Here is a 13,235-nt window from a genome sequence, read left to right on the forward strand (position 1 = left end):
AACAGGGAAAAACTACCAGCTCAGGATGTCGTCTGAGGAGGAAGATCATCCAGAGACCCCCATTGGCTCCCCTTGGTCTTGGGTAAGAGACTGTGCCCTAAGGTGGCATAAATAACACTTAAAGCTTTAGAAAAAAGTAACAAGCTGTGCTGTGTGACTTTCAATAATACTGAATATCAGCAGCACTTTTAGTCTCCTGTTGAAATCTGTGTTTCATCAATGGTTTGGTTGTCTCTTCTAGTTCAGCCTGTGGACTTCGAAAAAAAGAATAGAATGGGGAAAACCTTCTTTTGATTCTCCTGTGTATGTCGGGTTCTACAAGGAAACCTGACTGATTCTTTACTGTCTGATTTGCTGTCTCACTGGCGATGCAAAGCTACCCTGTTGAAAGGTAGCTTTTAGGTATAATGAAGAGAAAAGGATGTAAAGAGAAGTGCTAATATTTGCTCTGGAGGTCTGCAGTAAAAAAAGAGCCAGTGAAATACAGAAATGTTCTGCCATTTTTTCTCAGTAAGACTGAAGCTGCCTTAATGAAATACAATCTGCACTGATGCCCCCTTAATAGGGGCTGCATGGTCCTGTGTTTTAAGGTCTGGGCTGATGCCTAATGCTGCAGGAGAGGATGTGGGTCAGTACAGGTTTCTTGCAGAAAGATAGAGGATGAATTCCCTCTGAAGGGACTTTGGGTAGACATAGGAACAGCTCTATTGAATCACCAGGCAAATTGCTAAGTTTCAGGAAAAGGCAGGATGGGTTAGAGCCAAGGCTTTCACTTATACCTTAAAAAACCTTAAAGTTGTTAAAAAACAATTATATGCTTTGAAATTAATATTTCTGGTTTCATATATGGTTTTCATATCTTTTTATAGACACACACATCTATGATTTTTCAGGGACTGACAATATTTGAAATGGTTTCTAAATGTGGTCAGGCATGAATGTGTGTGATATGTCAAGAACTGGTATGTCCTGCAGGTACCCAAGGAAATATCTGAGACTTTTGCATTTTGAAGGTAGAATGCATAGAATAAATTGTTTTAGCAGATGATAGGAACATGTATTTAAAGTAGTCTTATCTTTGGAGGAACATGCAGGGAAGGTGAAAATGAGCACCAGTTGTTCTCACTATCAGGACACAGGTTTCCTGGTACTTGTGTGGTAGTAGATGTCTGTTTTTGACAGATAGGAAGATAGTTTACAGGTGTTGATTTCTAAATTAAACATAGGTGGCAACTTTCTATTTCCACTGAAAATTCCCTACAGACTGAGCAGAATGGAGGCTGGGTGGGGAGAGATGGAATTTATTAGTTCACTGATGGTTGGAGCACTAAGGAACATCAAGACTATATTCAATATAAACCAAACTGAGAAGGAACAAAGAATGAAGGGATTTTATTTTTTTCTTTAAACTTCAAATGTCATTGAATCCCTGGCTTTCACATTTATTAAAAATTAAGATAACCTACACAACATTTTAACAATTGCATTTGTATGATGTGCACTTTAGCTTTAGTTTCCTTCTAGAAATTTACTTCACATATAAATCTCTTAAACTGCCAAGGAAAGTCATGGATCCCACTGCTCCTTTGAACAATCTGTTTCGCAGAGAATGTATAAGTTTCATCACAAGTTAAATAAACAGTGTTTTTCAGCATATAAAGAATATCGGGTTTCTGATAGGAATAGATGTGCTAAATATAATTTGAAACTGTTGCTATTGGCCTTTAGGAGCTGCTGACTCTGAGCTTCCGCTGGGGACATCAGAAGAGAAGAACCCACTTACTTCTATAGATTTACTGAAGTGCTTCTGCCTATCACTATGTTGTAGAGTACAGAGAAAATTTTGGTCCTCGGAGAGGATGACAGAATACATATATTTGAGAATATTAAAAGCTCATCACAAAGAGCTCCTTGATAAAAAGATTCCCTAGGTATGCAAATAAAAACATGAGCCTCAGGCTTTGAAAGGCAGAATGTGATTAAAAACTTACATGCTTCCAGAAGTAAAATTCATTTTTGTAAGCATTTAGATGTCAAACTTCCTCTGATTTATCATGATGTTGCAAGAGGACCAAACAAATATGATGTCACACAGACATTTTTTTTCGGTAGGGTTATGAATGAGATTGTACACATATGTCCTTTACAGAGGAGGAGTAAATAAAAAATAACAAATAAATTAAGCATCACTGAGAGAAGCTGATATAACAGGTGGGGATGAATGTTAAAACTGGGCCTGCCAGAACACAGCACACATCAAGGAGAACTGTGCAAATTCCCGCATCAAATACGAAATTCCTATACTGTCCTAGGCAAAAATCAGGTTTTATTTGCTAGTGTTTCAAATTATTTGGTAGCTGTGTTCTAAGATTTCTGCTCAAGACCTTTATGCTTAGAAGAATTTCTACAACATTCACCTTTACCACAAGGAGCATTTATAAAAATACTCCCTGAGCTACCGGCACCTCGGTACCCAAATTAAACAGGCACACTTGAAAATTGTAACCTCCATTTTCCTCCTCCACAAATAATTTTTAGGTTCATTTAACCTGAACCTTTTGTTGCGTTTTGAGATCCTTTGGGAGAAGCCTTCCAGAAATGCAACACCTTGCTTCATTGCTGTCTGCCGCCAGGGCTGCTGCTGCAGTTGGTGCTGCCGTGGGACAGGGACCGGTTGGCTCCAGGGCAAGTTTCCTTCTCTTCCCGGTCCCAGGCCAAACCACTGCTCATGACAAAGCACTGTCATTCCTCTGGGGCTGCAGGCAGTCCTGCATTTACCAGATTCCAGTGGGGAATTTAAGAAGCATCAATTCCTGTGTAAATCTAAGAACTCACACACGTTTCTCACTGTGAGGCTTTTCCTGCCCTAAACAGCCGTCCCGGGCGCCAAGGCTGCGCCGGCCCGCAGCTGCACGAGGCGGAGCCCGTTTGCCTGGGCCGCAGCCCTGCGCTTTACAGCAAGGACGGCCACAGCTACTCCGACAGCAGGGCTGTTCCCAGCTGTCCCTGCAGATGGCAGTGCTCTGGGCTCTGGGATTGCTCCATCCCAAGGACCTTTGCCGGGGAAGGATCTCTCCCGTGCGGCCTGATTCCTCCCCGCTTTCTGACCTGGGCTGATCTGTACCGCCTCGGGCACAGGGATCAACTATTGCCCCGGGCACAGGGGCCACGGAGTCAGCTCTCGTGTTTTATTTTGGTGACCTTTTTGCAGCCATCTCCCGAGCAGACTCCAGACTTTTCAGGGGCAGGAGCATCTTTCCCCCACAGCGGCCTTACCCTGCTGTGCCTGGCAGGCTGGCAGCGGCAGCAGCAGCAGCAGCCAGGGGAGCAGGTGCTGCCTCACTGCAGCTCCTTGCTCCCATTTTGGAGGGCTGACCCTTCAGAGAGTGGAGGATGTATTTTTGCAAGGGTAAATAAGTCTCAGCGGTATTTACTGCAGGTCTGCTTTCCTCCAGCTTCAAGCACGTGTGCTGCCTTCCCACCTCCTGAAAAACAAACAGTAAGTTAAACCCGGACCCTTCCCTGTGGTTCACTCTGTGGGGAGCCGACTGCAGACCAAGTCCTTTTGCATTTTATTTAGGGCAGGTCGCGGGAGGTCAGCGATCATTCTGTATGTGGAGATCATGTCTCAGAGAGCCTGCCCTGTCTTAATATAGATTTGAAAGTTCAGCTTGGTCCACGGGGACCAAAGGCTGTGAGGGCCATGAGTGGCTGTCAGCTGCTTCGCCCCCCAGCTCCTGTCGCCTCCACTGCCTTTGCACCATAATCTTAATTTGCATGATGAGTAATGCTTTAATAACACTTATTTATCATACGCTGCCATAAATGCAAGCACGTTGTCAGCCTCTCTGTTTCTGACTCTCCTACTCTTTGAAGTGGTCTGTGACAACTCTGTCTCACTTGCAGCAGGACTCTGCACCTTGTCAAGGCCACAGTCCAAGGACTGGTCAGCCCAAGGCTGAGCTTCAGCAACTGAGCAGCTGAACAAAACCTACTGAGGTCTAGGCTGCAAGTGTAAAACATTCTGAAATGTGGAGCAGATAAGAAAAACCCAGTCCAAACAGACAGAAAGCACAAACACATCTTGAAGAACCTGAGATCTTTGAAAGCAGTGACACATACTTGTTTCGTGCTACCGGCTTTTAGATGTCTGCATTTAAAAACTTATCAAGCTGTTACCAGTCATGGCAAAGATTAAAACTCTTTTCACTTTAAAGTCCCTGTCTCTGGGAGGTAAGAAAAAGCTTCCTCAAAAGCAGCATAAGTCTGACACTTCCACTCCATCTTCCCAAAGAGCTTCTGTTCCAAATCAATGAGCAGATAAGGGCTGGGCTGTCATCAACTGAACATTTCCCACTGACACCACCCAGGGAGCCATGAGGCCATGGATGCCACAACAGGGAGTGCACAAAAAAGGACTGTGGTTTTGGCACCTCTGAATGTGTCTCCTCTGTTTTGAATGCGCACAAGCTGGGGAGATCATTGAAAAGCCTGCATGGCAAAATGGTCCAGAAAATACAGAACTGCCTTCTACTTTGCTTCAAATTATATCTTTGGGGTGGGGAATATGTTAAGGAAATGGGACCAAGTGAGCTTGGGGATCTCATTGCTTTTACAGAGGTAGAAATAATTTAGGAATTGCAAATGGAGCTGCATGTGGTGAAGGCTAGAGACAGGCATGGGAGTGAGCATGGAAGCAGAAAGCAAAGCCATGCTTGCCTGTGGAGCAAAGGAGCAATGAGAAGAGAAGGACAGGTTTTACTCAAAACCTCATGTGTGGCCATCCTGTCAGGGCACACTGCCTCACACTGCCCACGCTCCCAGTTCAGATGCACGGTGTATTAGAACTGAAGTAAATGACACTGGGGTTGCAGTTCCTGAAATGAGGAATGAAAGTGACCCCAAGACCATACTCAGAATCAATCTCTCTTTTGGTACTAGAACCCACACTCATAGGAAAATCAGCCACTAATTTTATGAGAATTTACCAGTATAATATATATATTAATGCAGAGAGAAAAAGAAGGTCCTGAAACTGTTTCCCCTTTAGTCTATGATCTGTATTGCTCCAAACTGAGCTGGTAGTTTCTGCTGTATCTTCACCACCATCCCTGAGTCCTTTACACCTGTGCTGCTGCCTGCCAGTGAAAGCTGACAGCAAAGGAGAGGCTTCCCTCAGCTTTGCATAGCCTCTTTGTGTTCTGTCTTGTAGGGATGAATTCTATCAGCTTCAGTGTGAGTTTTGTCATTATGCTCAGGGGCAGAAGGCAAAAGCCTGTTTATCCCTCAGTAGTACTATTTAGAAGTTACAGCTCTTTAAATCTTCAACAAGTACCAAACTGTGATTTTTATCTCCACAGTCCCTGAGGAAGCTCATCATAAAAACCACAGACCACAGCACAAAAAGGCAATCATTAACTCAAACACAGCAGATTCTATATTACAGGCACTGTTACCAGGCAATGGAGACATGCCTGCTCACTATAAATTCTTCATCCTCCATTCAGAAAAGCCAAAAGAAAATTCCTGATGGAGGCATTTATGTGTTTTGCATTTTTTTCTTGTCCTCTTTTCCTTTTTTCCCTTCTGTCTTCTCAATTTCACAAAAGCCCTGGTCTGATCTTGGTAGTAATGCTGGTTTTGTGGCTTTGCACAGAAATGCTCTGCTATAATGGATGAAAAAAGTGCACTTTGCCCAACAGAAATGGGGACAAGGAATTGCATGGTTGCTCCCAAGCAAGGGAGGCCAGAAAGCAGCCCGCTTTCATGAAGGCCTAAGTCAACAAGAAAAAAACTGCAAATGGACAGACTGAACACTGGCAGCTAAACCGGATTTTTTATTCAGGCCCCCTCTCCCCCTAAAGTGAACTGCATTAATCATCTAAGGAAGACTGCTGAGAGGAGTAAGTTTGCAGGATTAGTCTAGAAATTAATCCACTACACAGAGCATTGCTACTTTTTTTTGCTCCTTCAGTAAACTTGGAGCCTTTCCTTCAGGAAGTTGGAGCCTTTGAATCAAGCAGCCGATATCTGATCCATGGATCAGGGGAATAGTTTTAGCATATTCTTCTTTTAAATGCAGAGCTAGCAATGTGTCTGCATAGCAACACAGACAAAAAACACGGTCCTTTTCATTCTAACCCAATCTGCAGTTGTTGCTTCAATTAATTGACTCACTAATGTTACGTGACCCAGGCCAAAACAGCCACATTGCAAAAATCTGTAACAAGGGAAAAAAAATTAGTGAGAATAGATGTTTCATAAAGGTTATTTGCCAGAATTTCCTCAAGCTCTTCTGGGCTACAAAATATCTTAAAATGAAATAAATATTTTCCAATGAATTTTCATGAACAAGTGGCAAGCCCCAATTCTGCTCTCTCTTGCTTTTGCAGAAGTTGTATTGCTGCCAAAAGGCTTTTAAAGTGAGGGATTTTTAAATCAAAAGTGCCCTCCAGTGGTCCTACATATTATTTTTGGCTGACACCTGATATTTATCTTCCCCTTCTCAGAAATGAGGCCATATGATATTTAACAGCTTGTAGCAAGTAAAACCAATTAAATTGGATGCACCCGTTTAAAAAAGGATCGGTTAATCTGGATGTATCCTTATATTGGGATATTTTTCAAACCAGTTTGAAAGCTTTTAATTTACTCACTTTAATGATTTTTTTTTTTTCATCTCAGGAGTGCTTTTTTCTGCATTGTGCTGGGGCATTCTCTTTGCTCACCCTCTGCACGTGGTACAGCTTTGACTCTGACACCATCCATATTGCAGTCTGCTACAGGACGGAGGTGACCTTTTAAAAGCAAACAATATATCATCAGGCAACTCAAGGGTAATTTTTACTTACACAAGAAATTAGGAATTCAGCATAGCTTTGCTAATAAAGTCATTAATTTTCCTTTAAAATCTGGAAATTATGATGGATTAGCCTATCTTATTCTAAGTATTTTAGGATCCCATGGATTCATTATTTCTTGGATATATTAAGGCAGAGAAGAATCAGGGAGAGGTATAAATGGAGGCTTTGTGGGATTTCTATCTCAGTAAATATCTCTGAGAAATCCCTAGAGTTCAAGGATTTTCTTTTATTATAATTTTCTGAGCCCCTCTACATTGCCAGTTTTGCTTAGAGGTTTTTATGAGTCAAAAGTATCTGAGGGGCAGCATTCCTTCAGAGGGACACTTTGGAAATTCAATGGAAATAAACTCTTTAATAATTAAATAATGTGCAATAAATATTTTATTTGAAAACGCTTTTGAAAAACAACAGTTTCCTTAATCTGTTTTAGCCTTATTAAAAAACAAAAAAAAAGCAGATTAAACCTGTAGGAGAGTTTTCCCAATGGGTATTTAAATGCCCTTCATCTTTATTTCCTTAGCTAAATTGCATTCACTGTATGAGTCCTGGTGCTTTTGTAAGGTCAGTGGAAATGCAACAGTCATTGCAAGTGAGCTAACTTCAGCAATTACAGAGATGACCTTTGATAAAAAACATTTGGGTGCTCCTAAATCCCTTCTCCTGGAAATTTAATGTTTTCTCTGCAATAGAGGCCAAAATTTGAATACAAGTCAAGGAAGACTTGACTCTCAACTAAGACTGAGAAATGAGCTGTGGCTCTTGCCCTGGTCATTGCAGGGCTGGCCTGAGACAGGATGACAAAGCTATTTTGCCTCACGCTGCTGGATGAGTTTCAATGACCCTCTGCAACTTTCTCAGCTGCTCCATCTGTTGAAAGAGGATTATGTTAATAACACCTTTTGCAATGTATTGCGACACCCATCAGGCTGTGCCGTGTGTGAGCAGGGTAATGCAGTTAATAAACACAGTACAAACACAACAAAACTTTTTCCCCCTTCTATGTGAAAAGTAACACTAAGTGAAAGGAATTTCAATGAAAGAAGATGTTAGTCCTGTTTTTCATCAAATTCGTCTCTCCTGCTTCCCTCCAGTAGCTGTGTTAGACTTGCAAAGGACAAGCCCATGAAGACAGGCACAGACCACAGCAACAACTGTGTATATAACCCATGCTAGAAAGTTCACGTTTTCCTCAGAATTAATACAGTTTCTCTCTTTTTCCCCCCTAGGATAGCAGGTTGTGGATAGTCAGGCCCTAATGGTATAACTGAGAACAAGAAGTTTCCTTTAACTCTTACTGATTTGACTAATTCACTAATTCTATCTTCTTCCTCCCTTGGTAACTGCTGGATAAATCTCAGTAGATGAGGAAATAGTACGGAAAAGAGAGCTCTGCCAGGACCTGTGAAACAAAAAGAAGATGGATGGTAGAAGGAATGGCATTTTATCTTGGCATAACTCTGTGACAAACAAAAAGGTGGTTTATTAATAGTGGTTTAGCAGACATACTATACCAACACTTCATGACTGCAAGAAGACCAAAGCAGGTGTCTAATTTCCTGCAGGCAGCCTGTGCCTGAGGGGTGGGAGGTTTTTGCAGCAGGAGTGGCAATGGTCAGGTTTCCTGAGTTTTTTTTTTTTTGGCAGCCCTGGGCAGCTGGGTAGGAGAAGGAAGTTTCTGCAATGGATGCAGAACTATGAAAATGTTCTGGACTGAGAATTAACCCTGTGCTTACTGCAGGATCCAGATATTTGGCTTTTGGTTGGGCTGGGCACTTTACTTGTAGCCTGTAGGCAGGAAAGGACAAAGAAGCAGGACAGCCTGTGGGGATGGATCCAGGTTTGGGAACAGATGGGGGTTAATGATGAGAGTGAAGCAGAGTTGGAAGGTGAGGGTTGACAGATCCAGGGGCATGGGGACACTGGCTGATGGGGAAAAGGTTTCCCTCCCACACAGCACCCATGTAAGCTGTAGGCAAGAGCTGGGCTGCTTCCAGCCCAGCAATGCTTTTCCTTAGCTTTTGGCAGGAGCTGGAATAAGCCTTTGCCCTCCACTGAGGAGGACTGCCAAACACCAGAGGCATCAGTGTCTAGCCCTTCCTCACAGGGCATCTGGGGAAGAAACCTCAATCTCAGCAACTCCAGGGATTCCCACAGGTTCCCTGGGGCTCCCATCTCCCATTTTTCTGTGGATTCATTTGATCTCCACCCACACTGGAGAAAAAAAGGAACAAAATAGGATGCTTGTTACCTCACTTCAGTGGAAAGATAAGTTTGTTTGAATCCACTGAAGGATTTATTTCTACAGTCCAAAGGCAACAATCCTGTTGGAGTAACTCAGTCCTTGGAGTTGTCTCTATCTCTCCATTCTTTACAGAGGGAAGTGTGAGCTCACTTAGGTTTCGTCTAAGGTTTGTGAAGATGCTACTCACTAGGAATCTGCATAACATTTACACATGGGAGAGGCAGTTCCTCACTTTAACCAACTTGTCTCAGTTCACAGCTATTGAACACTGGTCTTAGTTGTTTGGCAACAGCAGTAGTTTATTTTCTGCTTTGTAAGTCCTCAGACAAGCATTCCTGAAACCAGGCTGGAGCAGACATACCTCCTGACTACTTGCTGGCCTTGTGGTAGCTGTGCAGCGTGTTCCTGACCCTGCCATATACATCAAACAAATACTTCAGCTCATCCTAGGCTGCCTACATTAATGATGACTTGTTCCTTATTGTATTAATAAAATTGGTGGCAAGTAGCAGAGAGTGAATGACTGCCCAGACTTTTGAATGCTAAGATTTGGGAAAATTTCACTTCAATTAATGAGGATTTCACAAAAGAGGCATCCTGTCACAACCTTTTCATTTTGTCCCTGTACAGCATGTGAAAAAGTGAACCCCAATTAAAGCTTCAAAGCACTGCTGAAGGCCAACAAACAGCAGTATAGAATGTGGGTCTTAGTGCATTTTGTTTTTCTTTATAAACCCTAGGATAATTTGATCCTTTCTTTATAAACTCCAGGATAATTTAATGCTGCAACAAAGGAAGACCTTTTGAGTGCTAAACTGATTTTCAGTGTGTATTTGCACTTGTTTTCACTTTTCCATTGACTATGAGAGCTTTGCTGAAGAGAAGTTGACTTTGATGGTAATGGTATGCTCTAGGTGAGATACAAAAGCAGATCTATCCTGTGGGGAAAAACGATGGAAAATTTAATGGGAAAAGAATAGCAGGCAGTTATGAAAATGATCTTTCTAAGACAGGTCAGAGGTACATTTAGAGAAAAAAGGTTTTATTTAAACACTCTAATGTTATGCCATGCTATGGAAACTTAAATGGATCACGCTCTAACAGTGCAACACTCTGTGGATTAAAAAGGGAATCCAGGCATAACCATCTTTCTCATGAATATTTAAGGTAAAAGAGGCAGCCCCAGGATCTAATCCCACTTAAAAAAGGTGGCCTTGAAGTTAAGGGGAACTATTCTCTCACCTTGAAGTCAGACAGGTACATATGGGCTGAATATAGTAGGATTCTTATATTAAATATCTTTGGATTAGATACCATGGAGACTCCAAACCCAGTGCTATCTCACTAACACAAGCACTAAGAATCCAGCCCAGAGAAAGGATATCTTTCCATTCAACTGATGCCACATTATGAAGACTGGTGGCCTGGTGAAAAAGGCTCTGAAAAGGTAAAGTTTTGTGTTACTCAAGTGAAGTAAGAACAGCTGGACCTATGTGCTGGCCCTGTGCAGGAGTCCCTTCACATAGGAATAATTACATTACAGGCATTGGATAATGAAGTGAAAACAAGGAAATATACAGGAGCCTGCTACAGTGAACAGATTATTTCTTGCCACCATCTTTCTTTTTGCTGACTACTTAATCTATGAAGTTAGTTTAAAAATGAATCCTGCCAGTCTGGAGTATCAGGTGTTAATTTTTCACAGATTAGTTAACAATCCCTCATTCATTGAAGTCAGGAGTACCTTTAAAGTTCAAAGTAGTCAATAAAAGATTATTCACAAAATGGAGCTTTGAACGTTCCCTCGATTTTACCTCTGGGAAAGTCATTCCAGCATATGTAACTTGAAACAGAAGCAGAAGCTCCACTGACATAGGTGGATCTCTGGTGGCCTTGGCTGTGTTGCTGGATGCTGGGGGAGATTAGGAGGTGGAGGTCTTGTAACCTGTCTCTCCATATTGTTCTTAAACAATAAGTGCAAAAAACACAGTCCCAAAAGCATTCCTGAGGGCAGCTGGTTGTGCTCTATCAATCCAGCGCTGCTTCACCACCAGCCTAGCTACAGTGGCATCTTTAGGAGTGTAAAATAAACACTTGGGGTTGCTCTACTCTTGAGTCGGCCAGCCCTTTGTGGAGCATTCACTGATGACAAACTTCATTCTCTACAGCCAGAGATCTGTAAAGCTTCACTCATAGCATTGCCCTGCCTGGAGAGAAACTATATGACATTTAACAAAGTGACTGATGGCTGCCAGGCCACAGAGCCTTGTTTAGGCAAAATATTGAAGAATGTAGGAGGAGAGGCAGAGATCTTCTAAAAGTGTGACACTGTGACATGGTGAAAGAATTTCAAAGCTAATGCAGTTATTTTAGTATTAATTAAAGCCCAGTCAAACCCAAGGGATTATTAACATTTAAAAAATATTTCTAAATACTTTTAAAGCTTTCTGTGTGAAAAAATACTAAATGTGCACTACAGAAAAAAATGTTCCTGGCCCACTGCATTCTGAGATGCTTCTTTCCAAGAATTTTATTCAAAAACTTCCTCTTACTCTGCACATGCTGTTTTTCTTCTAGTCAGCAAAGTTGCAGCATATATTGATTGGATTTTATGACTGCCTTCTTCCTAGAAATAGTCCTGAACAATGTGTAGCATTAACAAGAAAAACAAATCACTTGCAATGAAGACACACAGTCCCCTTGTCCTTATTTTCTGTCCTTCTGGACAAGAGCCAGTAGGGAGCTGCTTCCAAAGTCTATTTATGAACATGTGTTTACTTTTGCATACACGCAGTCTTTACTACATGTGAGCCCTGTGTACTGACCCAATGAAGTCAGAAATGGTGAAAATTGAGAAATTCACTTTCATAACAGTAGTCTGAGTTGATAATGTCTCTCTATTTTATATTAAAAAAACAGAAGCAGCGTGAGGTTAGCTGGGTTGTGCAGCAGAGCACAGATAGCGTGTAATAGTGCCAGCTGCAATGGAAGTTTCCAAACTTCCTGACTACCCCTCTCAGACGTGGGATTGTTTTTTCTCTTCTGTTGTTCCACTCCAGAAATCTGATCTTGGGACACAAGGTATCTTCATATTACAAACATACCTATGTTCCACAAAATGACATAAACTTACTCCCTAAAAAGCTGTGGCTAGGAAATCACTTAAAAAATCCCCACAAAAACTACACATGCTACAATTTTTTCTGCTGTTAGGAATGGCTTTAAGATTTGAATGCCTGAAGGGTTTCAAAGAACAGCAAACTTATCTTTTTTTTTTTTCTAGATGGACAAAGTGGAAAAAACCCCATGTATATTTTAATTTGCTCACACTTTAATAGAGGATTGTTATGACTCCATCAAACCTGTCATGAAGCCATATGTTAAAACCTGTTGTGCTCATCACTGTTGGTGCCCTTGATGACTCTGGACAGTGACTTATGTGCGAGTACTGACATATCAGTACTGACTTTATGGAACTTCTCTCTGTGGCAAAATTTAATATTCTTTGATAAATTGCATTCTGATGGGGGGCTTTCCACAAATCAGTGGACAAGGGGATAGGAAGCATCACTGGCAGCCTAAAATAGCTATGATATCCATAGCGAAGACCTCTGAGTAAGTCTACAAGCAAACAAAGTAAATAAACAGAGAGAATAAAGAGCCCAGCTAGGTTTTAGAGGTTGGCCCCAGATGTGGCCATTACCTCCCACTTGCCATGACCTTTATGCCTCTATGGAGGCAGCTGCCATAGGCAAATGGACAAAGCGTTTAATTCATAACATGAAAGGCTCATGCAGCTTTTCAGTGTACAGCACCCAGTTTTTTGCTGTTATCTTCCTAACCCCATCCCCACTCCCGAAATTCATGCCTAAATTTGCACAGAAAACAAATGGGATCAGGAAAATGCCCCTATCTGAAGGCTTCCCACAAGCTTCTATAGGGTATTTGTACAAGGTATTTGTACGTGACCCATGGCAAAGTTAGCTAGCAAACAAAAACACAGTCTGTGCTTGGTATTGTTTGAAGAGCAGGTGCAGCACAGCAGTGGTAGCAGCTTTGCTCTGTGCTGCTGGGGAGCCTGGGGAGCCAGTGTGTGGCACAAACCCAGTTTCTCAAGTTTTTAAACAAGC

General features: G+C 41.9%; 1 protein-coding gene across 2 annotated transcripts in view; it reads left to right on the forward strand.

Annotated features, from left to right (window-relative positions):
- LPIN1 (lipin 1) overlaps nt 1–13,235 on the forward strand; it is an 81,932-nt gene continuing 68,697 nt past the window's right edge. The window contains exon 1 of one of the 2 annotated variants that reach the window (XM_066179940.1): nt 1–82. In XM_066179940.1, the coding sequence (XP_066036037.1) occupies nt 26–82 (57 nt within the window). In that variant the 5' untranslated portion in view covers nt 1–25. The remainder of the gene's footprint in view (nt 83–13,235) is intronic. The other variant, XM_066179941.1, reaches the window with a different exon arrangement.

This window comes from Chamaea fasciata, unplaced genomic scaffold, assembly GCF_029207755.1.
Source record: "Chamaea fasciata isolate MVZ Bird 193981 ecotype frontalis unplaced genomic scaffold, bChaFas1.0.hap1 SCAF_3, whole genome shotgun sequence".
Lineage (NCBI taxonomy): Eukaryota > Metazoa > Chordata > Aves > Passeriformes > Sylviidae > Chamaea > Chamaea fasciata.